At 35.2% G+C, this 13,151-nt stretch overlaps 2 protein-coding genes across 8 annotated transcripts; one reads left to right on the top strand and one right to left on the bottom strand.

Annotated features, from left to right (window-relative positions):
- The first annotated feature begins 2,634 nt into the window (after positions 1–2,634).
- mts (protein phosphatase 2 catalytic subunit mts) lies at positions 2,635–11,102 on the top strand. 4 transcript variants are annotated; one of them, XM_011306121.1, is made up of 6 exons: positions 2,635–2,955; positions 4,184–4,393; positions 5,081–5,344; positions 5,492–5,772; positions 6,019–6,125; positions 10,329–11,102. In XM_011306121.1, exons 1-5 carry the CDS (start codon positions 2,854–2,856, stop codon positions 6,089–6,091), a joined length of 930 nt encoding a protein of 309 aa, XP_011304423.1. In that variant the 5' UTR covers positions 2,635–2,853; the 3' UTR covers positions 6,092–6,125; positions 10,329–11,102. The 4 variants fall into 4 exon arrangements, with proteins under 4 accessions (XP_011304423.1, XP_011304422.1, XP_011304424.1 ...); XM_011306120.1 differs by having other exon boundaries at positions 10,326–11,102; XM_011306122.1 differs by lacking the exon at positions 10,329–11,102 and adding an exon at positions 8,891–9,156.
- Positions 7,679–13,117, bottom strand: LOC105267335 (graves disease carrier protein-like). 4 transcript variants are annotated; one of them, XM_011306125.1, is made up of 8 exons: positions 12,917–13,117; positions 12,675–12,842; positions 12,490–12,582; positions 12,112–12,245; positions 11,543–11,728; positions 11,156–11,312; positions 10,310–10,451; positions 7,679–10,245 (listed from the first exon to the last, which is right to left on the bottom strand). In XM_011306125.1, the coding sequence occupies exons 2-8, from the start codon at positions 12,736–12,738 to the stop codon at positions 10,071–10,073; spliced, it is 951 nt and encodes a 316-aa protein (XP_011304427.1). In that variant the 5' UTR covers positions 12,739–12,842; positions 12,917–13,117; the 3' UTR covers positions 7,679–10,070. The 4 variants fall into 4 exon arrangements, with proteins under 4 accessions (XP_011304427.1, XP_011304426.1, XP_011304428.1 ...); XM_011306124.1 differs by having other exon boundaries at positions 12,675–12,814; XM_011306126.1 differs by having other exon boundaries at positions 12,675–12,745.
- Between the last annotated feature and the right edge of the window lie 34 nt (positions 13,118–13,151).

Here is a 13,151-nt window from a genome sequence, read left to right as displayed (position 1 = left end):
AAAAAGCTCTGGAGATGAAACATTCATCCACTTCTTACACAATAGTCTCATGCGTGAAGGATCTGACACGACGCCTGTTTTATTATCCATCCAACAAGTTATTTATACACACGTGACAAACTTTCTTTCAGTTCTGTGAACACGAGAGAACTCCAGTGGAACTGAATGGTCATCGATAATAAACTGTCGATGACGATTTATCGATTTCCACGACAAGTCCATTGATTATTATTTATTCATTTTAATTTTCATTAAAAAACGTAATTAAAGCTATTTAATTCATCTACCAGACAACAACAATAACATTAACATAAATATTAACAATTTTATAATGAATTGTTGATGACGATTTATCGATTTCCATCACAAGTCGATTGATTGATTATTAATGACTTTTTAATTTTTATTTGTTCATTAAAAAACGCGATAGCAGGTATTATTATTATTTTATCAATTAAATGCCGATATAATATTTAAATCGAATAACGAATTGTTGAGGTCGATTATTAATTAGATTTACAATTTTTGTGGTTATTAAAACTTGATTGAGATTATTTAATTAATTTAATGGAGAGGAACAGAATATTCAAGTGGAAATTGCAACTCCGATTTTTATCAAGAGTCATTCGATCCCGAGGTCTGGATTATTGCAAGAGTTTACTGGTGATATTGACAGGATTGACAGCTGTCGGAGATGTTTATCAAGGCCACATGGGGCGATAAATCGAGATTCCCAGGGGATGCCACAAAAATCTCGAAACCAATCGAACAATGAATTTCTACGAAATTTTCCATTCCATTGACTTCATTCGAGAATTTATTTATTATTAATGAATTTATTCGAGCCAATGAGCTCCACTTGCAGATTATTTTATCATCATCATCATCAGGGGTGGTACGGAGTTTTTCTTTGTTTCTATTAGACTCGGAGATGTCATTATAATTAATTAAGATAGCAGATGTGATAATTAAACTAGTTAATTCACGTAAATTTCACTCATTGCTCGATATCTCGCAATTTGCACGGTGGAATTCCATGATTTCTACGCCATTTTCGAGGTATTTTCATCGGCTTTGAAATGATCCCGAACTCATCGAAATCGGATCGTTGGGTCAAAGAATAGCAGTGATTCAAGAGAGTCGATTTCACCCACCCTCCAGGAAAAACTAGACATAATCTCTTTCAATCTCCGATATCTCACGACCAGATGATCGGATTCAAACGAACCAGGTATCATTTCAAAGACGGAATAAAAACCGTCAAAACCTCTCCAAAAACATTGAATTCCACTCAGCCAATATGGAGTTATCGATAATTGAAACTCGGGCAGGAACTGAATCAATTCAATAGTACGATTTTGAGATGAATCTCTTCAAAAATAAAATCGATTGCTAGATTTTCAGGAAAAACCAATCGATCGAGGGTCTAATGATGATGACGAATTACCAGATTACCCCACCAGGAAGGAAAAATTGATAAAAAAACAGCTGTTGAAACTTCGACAGAATCAGGAAATGAAGTCGATGCAATACATAACACGAAATAACCTCAACTCGATCGAGATATTTTTTCCAGGGACTCCAAAGAAAAAATCAAGCTGTTGAATCAGAAATGGAGATTAAGATGATAATGAGATTGCAGTGAAAAATTATAATAAATAATGTTATCGAATTATCTGGAATTAAACTCACTCGTCATTAAATTCGCCTTTTCAGTGAACATACGTCCTTTTTAACCGAACTCGTATACTTTCATCGTCGATAATTGGCCACTTTTAACCCCACACACACGTTTGCACTCGATTCAACTTTCTTTATTCGTCGGAGAACTTTTTTGGGAATTATTTTTTATTTTAGGTGTCACTATTGGGTTTTGGGCCCCAGGGATTATTCAGGCGATTTGGTTTCGTATTTTTTATTATTTTTTTTTGTCTGATGACTCTTTTTCTCAGGGTTGCGGGGTGTCACCAGGAGTTGTAATCCGAGGGGCAGTCATCTGCAGACTGACATGAGAGCTTGGAACGAATTCTGGTGAGATTATTTCTCTGGATTTTCGGAAATTTCAGGATTGTGGCGCCACGTGGCGGATTGTTCTCGGAATTCTGCGGTTTTCCAATCGAGAGATCGAAGCAGAGATTATCGAGATGTCGTGACTCAATTGATCGATTATTTTCGATATGCGGTTTGAATTTTTTATTTATTTTTATTTTACTTGAATTTATGAAATGAAATTGATTATTGATTAATAAATAATTTCTTTGAAAATATTGCCTCATAGACTTTTCTGTATCTTTTGAAATTCCCGGCAAAAATATCCTCCCAAATTTTCCGACTTCGCGATTCAAACAGCGCGCGCATCAATTTATTTATTTATTCAAAAAAATCCTTTCAAAATTTTCTGAATTCTCGATTTTCTTATCAATAAATTCATTTAAACATCCGAGACCTTCCGAAATTCCCGGTAAAAAAAAGTCCCCAGGAATTTACCCAGAAATCCCCGGAAACTCCTGAAACGATTCAAAAGTGGCGCGTACACATCTAAAAATGGCGCCACCAGGGTGTAGCGGTGCCGTAGGGCCGGCGGCGGACCTAGAGGGGCCAGAGGGGCTCCACCAAGAAACTCCCCAGGTCGTGACGTCATCGAGCGACACTAAGAATCGGCCATTTTGTGAGTGTGTACTCCAGAAGGGTGATATTTGTGTTGGGTGGGCAGGCCGTTTTTCCACAATTAATCCAAAAACCGATGATTCAATTACCCCAATAACAAATCAATCGCCGACACATATTCACCTTTATTACATGTGCTTGAGTGCTAGGTTAACGATTAAATAGTAAATAGCCCGTGGGATTACGATGGAGGAGAAGGCATCACTCAAGGAGCTTGACCAGTGGATAGAACAGTTAAATGACTGCAAACAACTGACAGAAAGTCAAGTGAAAACTCTCTGCGACAAGGTTTGCCATTATTTATTTATTACCCAAATTTCATTGATTTATTGTGATTGTTCCAGAGAATAGGGAACAATTGGGGGATTTTCTTTTTTCAAGCGGTAGCTGTCGGTGAATTTATCAGACATGTCCTCGGATTAATCACGATTAATTCATTGTTAATAACTGCAGGTGCCAGCAATCTCGAGGTTTTTGTTTCTTTTATCATTTATTTATCATTTGTTGCTCCGGAATTTCAGGGCTATTTTGCCGCCCGAGGGCTCGATTATTTTTTTATAGATCAGCCTTCGCACTACGTCACGTCGTGATTCATTGAGATTTCTTCGGTCATTAATTTGTATTAATTTATATTCATTTATATTAATTTATATTCATTGACAGTTCATATTTAATGAGGTAGTACTGAGTCACTTGAAATATTCATTATTTAATTTGTCAATTAATATTCAGTCTTCTCAATTTTTATGGTTAATCCTGAATTGTTCAATTATATTTTAAGTGATTAATCTGGGATAATTAATTTGTTGGATTTCAAAGGATGAATTTCTCAGTTCTAGCCTGTCAATTGTCTCGTTATCTATGAGAGCTGATTATATGCCACTTCATTAATATTTTCCTCCTGTCTAGGGATTTGTTAATGAGCAACAAGTCGTCTTCACAATTAATTAATTTGAGATTCAATTCACGTTTGAATTATTGACATGAAAACTTTCTTCATTTTTAGGAACTCATTATTTATTTTTGGGGAATGATAATTTGAAAATTGCCGGTTAATTGTGATTTTTTGGAGTTAAAATGTTAATTATCCATTAATTGGATTAATTAACGAGCGAATTTGAGGAATTTGAGGGTCAATTGTTTTTTAATTAAATAAATTTTATAGATTTCAAGGAGAAATTTCGTTCTTCCTGAGAACTTGTCGCGGACTTTTATTTATACAACAGCCGAAACATTGGGGGTATTTATAACGGGCTAAATATGTTCGACAATTAATTAATTAGCAACAAGTTGTTGTCTTGAAATAACTCTGAGGTATCGATTCGTGATTATGATTTCCTTCTGGTGGACTAAATTGCCGGTCTTACGGAATTTTTTCCTCGTATTTCGTCATTCGCATGAGAATCGATAGTCATTATTCGATAATTCGGGGATTCCCTGGAGATGAGTCGACTGGAGAAATACTAAAGGATTGGATAATTCAGAGTTTTAAATGGAGAATGAATTTTTGTTTCAGGCCAAGGAGATACTCGCTAAGGAGTCTAATGTCCAGGAGGTCAAATGCCCAGTAACCGTGTGCGGTGATGTTCATGGACAGTTCCATGATCTCATGGAGCTGTTTCGAATAGGTGGCAAATCACCAGATACAAACTACCTGTTTATGGGGGATTACGTCGATCGTGGATATTACTCTGTCGAGACTGTCACTCTCCTTGTTGCATTAAAAGTTTGTATTCTATCTCCAGGTCACAGTACCACCACCCCAGAATACTTTTGACTGATCCCCGAGTTAAAAAACTTGAGATAAATCCAACAAAGTGCCACTCGAGCAAACAATCTGCGAAACTGAGATAAATAAAGATAAATTTTTCGTAACAAGCCATTTATCTCGGAAACAGTCGATTTAAAAAAAAAAACTCATACGACCTTTTTAATCAGAAATTTGATGAGCTACAAAATAGTCCTCTGACATTTCCCCCTCAAATCGATAGTTCTCAAGATAATCACGTAATTACTAAACATCTCACGTTCAAATAAAATGAGATTAATCAATTTTCAGTTTTTTTAACTATCAATCCATGGAAAACTATTGATTTTAGTAGAAAATATGAAAAGACTTTTTCTCTGGGAAATTTAACGAGCTACAAAAAAGTCCCGCGAAATTTCCTTGTTAAATCAACAGTTGTGGAGATAAACCGGTAATTGTGAAAAATGTGAAATTCAGAGTCTCACTGTTGATAAACAGAACCCACAGTATGCGATGAGGAAGAAGAATATTAATAGGGAGAATTCTTTGAATTAATCATCGTCAATCATAGAATGTATGACAGTTGATTTATCAGTGGAATTTAGTTCCTCGTGTTGTGAATGATCCGTACAAGCTTCACGTAAATAATGATTTCTCTGTGTTTAGGTGAGGTACCGAGAAAGAATAACTATTCTCCGTGGCAATCACGAGTCAAGGCAAATCACACAAGTCTACGGTTTTTACGATGAGTGTCTACGTAAATATGGTAACGCTAATGTGTGGAAATTTTTTACCGATTTATTTGATTACCTGCCCTTGACTGCGCTGGTCGACGGTCAAATATTCTGTTTGCACGGTGGTCTATCACCCTCTATCGATACTCTCGATCACATTCGTGCACTAGATCGTCTTCAAGAAGTGCCACACGAGGTGAGTAATGAATTTTTATCAATTTTCTTCAATTTCCCCATTTCCTCCAATTTCCCCACATCTCCAATTTCTCGCTAACTAAAGCAGAAACTAAAGATTTCAAGAGCTAGAAAAAGGGCCCAATTTAATTTTTTTTTATTTATTCAGGGACCAATGTGCGACCTATTATGGTCAGATCCTGACGACAGAGGAGGATGGGGTATCTCACCACGTGGAGCAGGATACACATTTGGCCAAGATATATCTGAAACATTTAATCATTCTAATGGTCTGACTCTTGTGTCAAGGGCTCACCAGCTCGTCATGGAGGGCTACAACTGGTGTCACGATCGCAATGTCGTTACAATATTCTCAGCCCCTAATTACTGCTATCGCTGCGGTAATCAGGCTGCAATTATGGAGCTGGATGATGCTTTGAAATATTCATTGTAAGTCCCAAATCAATTGAACCCCCACAAAAAAAAATTCCCCTCATTATTCTGTCATTCTCCTTGAAAACCCAAAAAATTAAAATCAATTATACATTATAATTATAAGTATAATTATTTTTTAGTCAATTGAAATTCAAGGGAATTGACAGAATTTTTAGGAGTCGATGGGAAATTAATGAGAAAAATATTCATTTATTTTCTTTGAAGACTGAATGATTGAAATAAATAATTAAATGATTGCAGCCTTCAGTTCGATCCAGCCCCAAGACGTGGGGAGCCACACGTAACCAGACGGACGCCTGACTATTTCCTGTAAGAAGGTTCAACCCCTTGGAGGATAGATTTTTAAGGTAGGGGATTGGAGATGGCTTTATAGTGTCGCCACTAAAAGAAAAATTAAATATTCAATGAGAAAAAAAAAAAGAACACAAAAAACGATTAACGATTAAACGTATGAACATCCCTGCGCCATTAGCCCCGAGTATTTATGGCTGACAACAGTGGAAATGAGGAAAATAAAAATGCATTGAAAATGGAGGGAAAAAAAAACAATTATCTAGACTAGACACAACACTTTTACACCGGAGGATGTGAGAATAAAAACACGAGACGTTAAAAATCATTGTAGATTTATCAATTAATAATGATTCACCCATTGAGTTTCATCTGATTGTCATTTTTCCAACGTTATCTCCAGAGTTTTGGGGATTTTTTTATCTTGATCTGGTGAATTTTCATTGCAATTTACCCTCTCATCCACGAGAATAAATTAAATAAACAATTACCTGTTCTCTTTTCAATGATTTATCCATTCTATGAGTTGAATGAGTCGATAAATATTGAAAATAGGCAATGGTAAAATTAATTTTTGTTAATTAAACCCCAGGGATTAATGACAATTAAAAATTATTTGAATGAAAACAATTCAGATAACGTTGGGAGAGACAGTGCAACTGGGCCTTAGGGGCTTATATTTTTACGATGAAATAATAGAATTAGATGAACTAAAGAGGAATCGATAATTACTGGCCACATGTCAATGTAAAACTCTGACTTTGCAAATAAATTATAAATTTCATACGCCATTCGAGAAAATTGAATGAGCAGCTTTTAAATTGTGTGGGATGGTGGGTGGGAGGGTGGAGTGGGAGGGGAGGGTAAAGGAGTGGAGCTGCTGTTTACGATGAATAATTTGTATTTGTGGAAAAATTTTTGGGGAATGGGTTGATGCAATAGTGACTTGACCCGTACTATTACCGCCGAATGGAACTATCAATATGAAATAGATAAATAAATTGTGAATTTTTAGTGTTAGATGTTTAATCGTTCCTCGATGAAGAAACATGTGAAAATGAAATTAATAGGTTTAAGATTGGAATAATCGAGATAATCAACTGTCGGTGAATAAAATTTTCCATGAGATACTGTGGACCACTATCACAATTCGCTCCTTATCAAGATCATATTATGTACAGACTGTCATTTCATTGAGATTCATCGATTATAATTATCCATCTTATCTTTTTTTTCATTGATGAAAGGAATAAAAATTGTCATTCGATCGATTTATTTTTATTTTTGTTTGAATTACCTTTTTTTGTTTATGGATTTGGGTTTCAGGGGTCAGGTAATCCTGGGGAATTGTTTTATTGGACTTTTTTTTTTCGTTATACACTTTTGCATCAAATCCCAGTCTGAATTTTTATGAATTATTTGTCATTTTTTTATTGCTGAGGCCGATGCTTGGGCATTTTATTGTGTAATGGAGGATTTAATTATCCTGTGGTGTTGTGTCGTGTCAATTGTTATCGATTGCCTGGAGGGAGACTTGCAGGTCACGATTTTTTCGGGATTTATTGGTGAGATTGAGAAGTTGAGGGGAAATTTCTCGCGTGTTTATTGATTTTTATCGGGAACTACTGGTTTTAGGAGAAAATAACAAGAGATCGGTTTTGTTGACAATTTCAGGGGCTATAAAAAAGTTCCTTACCATCTTTCTCTGAGATCAATAGTCTTTTCAATAAATCAATAATCACAAAGAAAGGAAAATTACTTTCTCTCGATCTACCACTTTACTGGATTTTTCCTGAAATGAAAAACGATAAAAAATCATTCAACACCACACGACAACTAAAAGTCATAAATACCTGACTATACGTTATACGTAACTGAACAAAATCGATTTTTAATGACTAAAAACTCGAACTCACTTGCGAAATACTAAGATAAATCGAATTTTATTTCCTTCAAATCCCGCTGGATCAAAAACTATCGGCAAAACAAAAAAATCTGAAAATACCATATTTCTCGGAAATTCAGTGACCTACAAAAAAGTCCTCATTGATTTTTACGTGAAATCAATATATAACTCTCCACGCAACAAAATTCGACTTATTTTGACGACTAATTTCCCAGGATTTTTCCAGACAATTCCAAATCCTGAAAAAATCCTCGGAAAATCCTGGAAAAAAATGTATTCATAGGAAAAGTATCCGTAAGCATGCATAATGGAATAATGAAAAATTGTAGTGCTCCTAGAGTGGCTTTCGCCTAGTTATGAATGGAGAAACAAAAATCGAATGAAAACGATTTGAAACCTGAGACGAGCGTAGAATTGCGCCTCGTAGATTATTGTAAATTAATATAGATAATAACGAAGAAATCATAAAAAAAAGAGATCGCCTCTCTTCGGGTGACGCCTGAGCATTTTTTTCCCTCTCATTTTGTATCACGTGGAAACATAAAATGATAAAGTAACACTAGGAGTGAATTTTTTCTTATGAAATAATTAAACTTGTGGACAATAATCCACTGATTATTATACAGTTTCCCACGGGAAATAGATCCTAATGTATAGATCATTTTGTATTTACTCTATTTATTGTATTCACAATTTTTTCGTCTAGTTCTGACACTTTAGGGGAATTTTCTATCGTTTTTTTTTTCGACTTTCTTTTTCATTATTTCCTCCTTTTTTTCTATTTGGGAATAAATTCGGTTTCTCTGCTTTCCAATACTCTTGGCAAGTTGACAGATTAATTTTGGTCTCGATTTTTTTATTATCCAATCCAACTGCCAATTTTTTATCGAATAAATCAATTTTTTCTGTTTTTAGTTCGAGAGGAGAATTTCGGTCGATTCATCTTTTTTTTTTCTCTGTCGATTGGAAAAATGAAAATCTTCTCTCAGAGATCGAGGGAATTCCTGTAGTAGTCGATGAAAAATTCATGTGTCAGCTTGTCAATTTTTAATAATTAATAAACAAATGGATCGGATGATTATAAGAACAGATGATCGATATGTATTTGTGATTTGTCTCGTACCTCAGAACTCCTGATTTTGTTCTTCAATTCGAGATTAATAAATTGTCAGAAAAGATAATCAACTGCTGCATGCGTTTTTTTTCTGTCCAGAAAAATTACTTCGGTATAAAAAATATTTTATTAGACTCTGCATTCGTCAATTTCAGGAGTTTCTAGACAGTTAAGCCCTTCTTACATTCACTGGTTGATTTCAGGGGTAATTAGTCTATTATCGTCGTACATTTGATAGTCTCGAAGTAATTCCTTAAATAATTTTTCCCTTTCACCCGCACAATTCTCTACAAATCAGTAGAAAATGTTGTAAAATAAAAATTTAGTCACTTTAAACATCGATTTATCTTGAGAACTCTTGGTTTCAGAAGAAAGTACTGAGGAACTTTTTTCGAGGATATTTAATTAGCTACAAAAAAGTCCTCTAAAATTTTCCCGTGGAAACGATATTTTTTGAGATAAATTGTTGATTCTAAAAATACTGGGTTCGACTAAAATGACATGAATTCAATTTTCGTTTTGTAAACATCGATTTATCTCGAGAACTATTGACTTCAGAGAAAAACACCAAAAGACCATTTCTCTCAGAAATTCAATTACCCAAAAAAAATCCCCATACGAATTTCCCCCGAAATCAATATTTCCCCGGATAAAACCGTGATCACAAAAGACTCCAATCCAAAATAAAACGAGCCCTCAAATTTCACTCCAACAAATGATCGATTTATCTCAAAAACTATCGATTTCCATAAAAAATCCGAAGAGATCTTTTCTCTCCACAAAGAAATAATCTCCAAAAAAGTCCTCTACCACATTTCCACAAACCCATCAATACCCAAGTTAAACCGCCATTAAAAAACCCGCACCACGTTCCTGCACTTAAAACCTAAATCTAAAAATTCAGCTACTCCTAAAACACTCATTACCACTAGGTCCCAAAACCCACCGGCCCCGTAAAAAGGGCCCAAAAAAATCCAACAGTTAAATTTTCATTCCAGTATCGAGATCGAGCATTTGTTTCATAACTTCGTAAGTGGTGAAGCTGACAGCCACCATGGGAATAGCTCTCAAATAATTGATACTCATTCCTCGATAGAGTCCCCTGGTGATACCATTCTCCCAGTAGATGAGTCTCATCGTCGATACCATTCCCGATCTGTCGACAAATAAATAAAAAATAAATAATATCCTCTCACACATTAAATATTCAATTAATTTACCCATATTTGTGTGTAGCAGGATTCATCATGGCTAATTGCATTCGTCTCCTGGTGACGTCTAGTGGATAGGAGAAGCTTTGTGCAACAGCTCCTGCGATACCCCCACAGAGTAATTTCGCTGGCAATGTTAATACAAGGCCACCTGATTCAATATAATTGTATCATTAATCATTATTCGATTTGTAATGCACAAGTATTCCTTCAGCACCCAGAAAAATCCATCACTTCCATCAGATATATTTTATTTCACCCCAAAACGAAAACCCATTTAACATCTCACCACCCCGATAACAATATTTAATTGTTATTAATATATAACGATCAAAACAAAATAAATAATCTATCTTTGAATTTAAGTTCGCTTAAATATGGATTAATCTCGAAAACTACTGGTTCTAGGTGAAAATGTGAAAAGACGTTTTTTCTTGACAATCTAATCAACTATAAAAAAGTCCTCTGGTGTTTTATTCTAAAACGTCTAGTTTTTTAAATAAATGGATAAATCGGTGATTGAATAATGAAATGTCGATTTGTCTCGTTTAATCGATTATTCTGAAACAATCGATTGAATAAATTTTTTTTTGAAAATTCAAGTGATCTATTTTTCTGGGTCCATTACTATTATTTCTTTACTATTAATTTTATTACAGTAGATATTGATTTGAATGAACGTATGGAGATTGTCTACTTGTACTTGAATTTAATCGTGAAATCTCTTGTCACTCATTTTTTTCATTCATTGTATCATCTTATGCTAATTGAATACGTATGTAATAAAAAAAATATATATAAACGTAGAGGATCAGTTGTTGATGGTGTAAAACGAATTTCAGAGGTATTTATCACCTGTATTTCGTGGACAATCGCTGCAGAGATAATTGGGGGCGTATTTCATGCTGAGGAATTTCAGGTACTCGAAGGAGTAGAACGAGAATCCGGCGTATGGAATCATTCCAATTATCGTGGGCCAGAATCCACGGTACAGAGCTGATATTCCCCCTTCCTGGAATTAAAATATTTTTATTCCAGTAATTATTCTCTCAATATTTCCACAATCCGATCATGAATTTTATTTTCATTTCAAATTATTCAATTCGAGAGAACTCTCCTGCCCTATTTTCCATCGCTAATTAAATGATTAATTATTAGGTATTCATAGTTTTATTGATTTTTTTGAGAGGGTGAGGATCATTGATGGGAGTTTGTGGGAATTTTTTAAAAGGAAAAACTCACGTATTTGCAAATAGTTATGGCAGTGTGGAAAATGCCAGTGTAAATATGCTCGCCAGTCACTTGAAATGCTAATCTTGCTCTGATGGTATCCAGGGGATAGGTCAGGGTCACTGCTGTCACTCCAGCAGAGGAACCAGCGAAGAACTTGTCCACGTGTGTGTGTTTTCCAAATATAGTACCTAGATACTGTTAACAATTCGTATTAGAATATTTCACACGTCCATTTTATTTGCACGTTCCACTTCTCCGACAGTACCTTCTTCTCCATAGATTACTTAAAAATAATCTACTCTAATTATTTTGTAATTAATTTAATTGCAATTGAATTAAATTCTCCAACGAATTTCACGATTTTGAAAATTCGAGATATTGGGTATCCGGGGATTCCCGAATTTCTTCGGAAATATTGATTTTAGGGGAAAACATCAAGAGACTTTTTTTGTCGGGAATTTAATCGACCAGGAAAAAGTTCTTTGAAAGTTTCATGTGGGAGCGATATATTTCGAGATAAATCGATAATTAGAGCGCCCTTGGGTGATAAAATCGAGGATTAAAATTTTTTCATTTACCTTTTTGTACATTTCAAAACACGTGTACTGCGTCGCGGCATACGGAAAAATCCGTATCATCTGTGCGAAATTTCCCTTGTAAAGTGCGAAAAATTTTTCCCTCTGAACGATTTCCTTGAGTCCAGAGAACACACCTGTAAACAAATCAAATCAATTAACTCTAAACGATCACCTGTAATTACCACTTAAAAAAAATGCACTCCCTGCATTCCCTTCTAAAAAAAAATTCATAAAACCCCATCAACTTCTGACAATCAAAAAATCCATTCACAGATTCGTAGAAATTCGTTCTTCGAATTACCGAATTTCCTTGAGATGAAAACCGAAATTTATCGCAATTTTCCCCTGTAATAATAATTTCCAAACCGATAAACTCACCCAAGTGCTTGTAATGTTCATTATGCGCCTGCAGAAGAATTTTAATTCTATCCAGAGGTGCAACAGTAGTCTTGGACGTCATCCCCGCAACACCTGTACAAAAAATCGAGGGATTTAATCTGGGAAAACCCCGAGTGCTAAACCAGGAAAACGCGGTCAATTCGAAAAATGAAAAATTATCTCACCTCCAGCAAAAAGACTCTTGACAATAAATTCGTAATTCCTCTGTTCCTGTACCTGGAGTGCCATGTTTACTCTTCCCCACGTCGAATTGTTTTGAAGTGTTTAAAAAAAAAATCCTGAGTCAGTGGTTTTAGAAAGTCGACTGGAATCCGAATAAATCGTCACATTGGCTGACCAAGAGAGAATGAGGGTCACTAGGTCAAAGGGTAAATACAGATCTCTGAAATATCGAGAGGATAATCACCTGTACGAAATCCTAACCTCTCGAAATCACCAGGAAGTATAAAAAAAAAACCGCACCTTTCGAAGAATTTTTTTCAATCACTGACACCAGAATTTTCTACATTTTCTTAATTAATTATGGAAATTATAATTAATGGCTTGGGGAGCTGGGGCCATTGACTCTGGAGACTCTGGACTTCCGGCAGATCTATTTCCTCATGTTTTTTTTCACCCTGGGGATGGCGTCGAGGGAGAAA

The sequence above is a fragment of the Fopius arisanus genome, unplaced genomic scaffold (assembly GCF_000806365.1).
Source record: "Fopius arisanus strain USDA-PBARC FA_bdor unplaced genomic scaffold, ASM80636v1 scaffold00046, whole genome shotgun sequence".
Taxonomy (NCBI): Eukaryota; Metazoa; Arthropoda; class Insecta; order Hymenoptera; family Braconidae; genus Fopius; species Fopius arisanus.
Note: the sequence above shows the minus strand (reverse complement) of the source record. Positions and strands in the feature narration are given on the sequence as shown.

Bases quoted from the DNA above. Each gene is read 5' to 3' on its own strand.
- LOC105267335 (XM_011306125.1), bottom strand. From the start codon at position 12,738: ATGGCACTCCAGGTACAGGAACAGAGGAATTACGAATTTATTGTCAAG. The intron at 12,246-12,489 runs GTGAGTTTATCG...ATTTGTTTACAG, and splicing joins TGAACATTACAAGCACTTGG to GTGTGTTCTCTGGACTCAAG. The intron at 11,729-12,111 runs GTAAATGAAAAA...AATTGTTAACAG, and splicing joins GTTTTGAAATGTACAAAAAG to TATCTAGGTACTATATTTGG.
- mts (XM_011306121.1), top strand. From the start codon at position 2,854: ATGGAGGAGAAGGCATCACTCAAGGAGCTTGACCAGTGGATAGAACAG. The intron at 2,956-4,183 runs GTTTGCCATTAT...TTTTTGTTTCAG, and splicing joins TGAAAACTCTCTGCGACAAG to GCCAAGGAGATACTCGCTAA. The intron at 5,773-6,018 runs GTAAGTCCCAAA...AAATGATTGCAG, and splicing joins GATGCTTTGAAATATTCATT to CCTTCAGTTCGATCCAGCCC.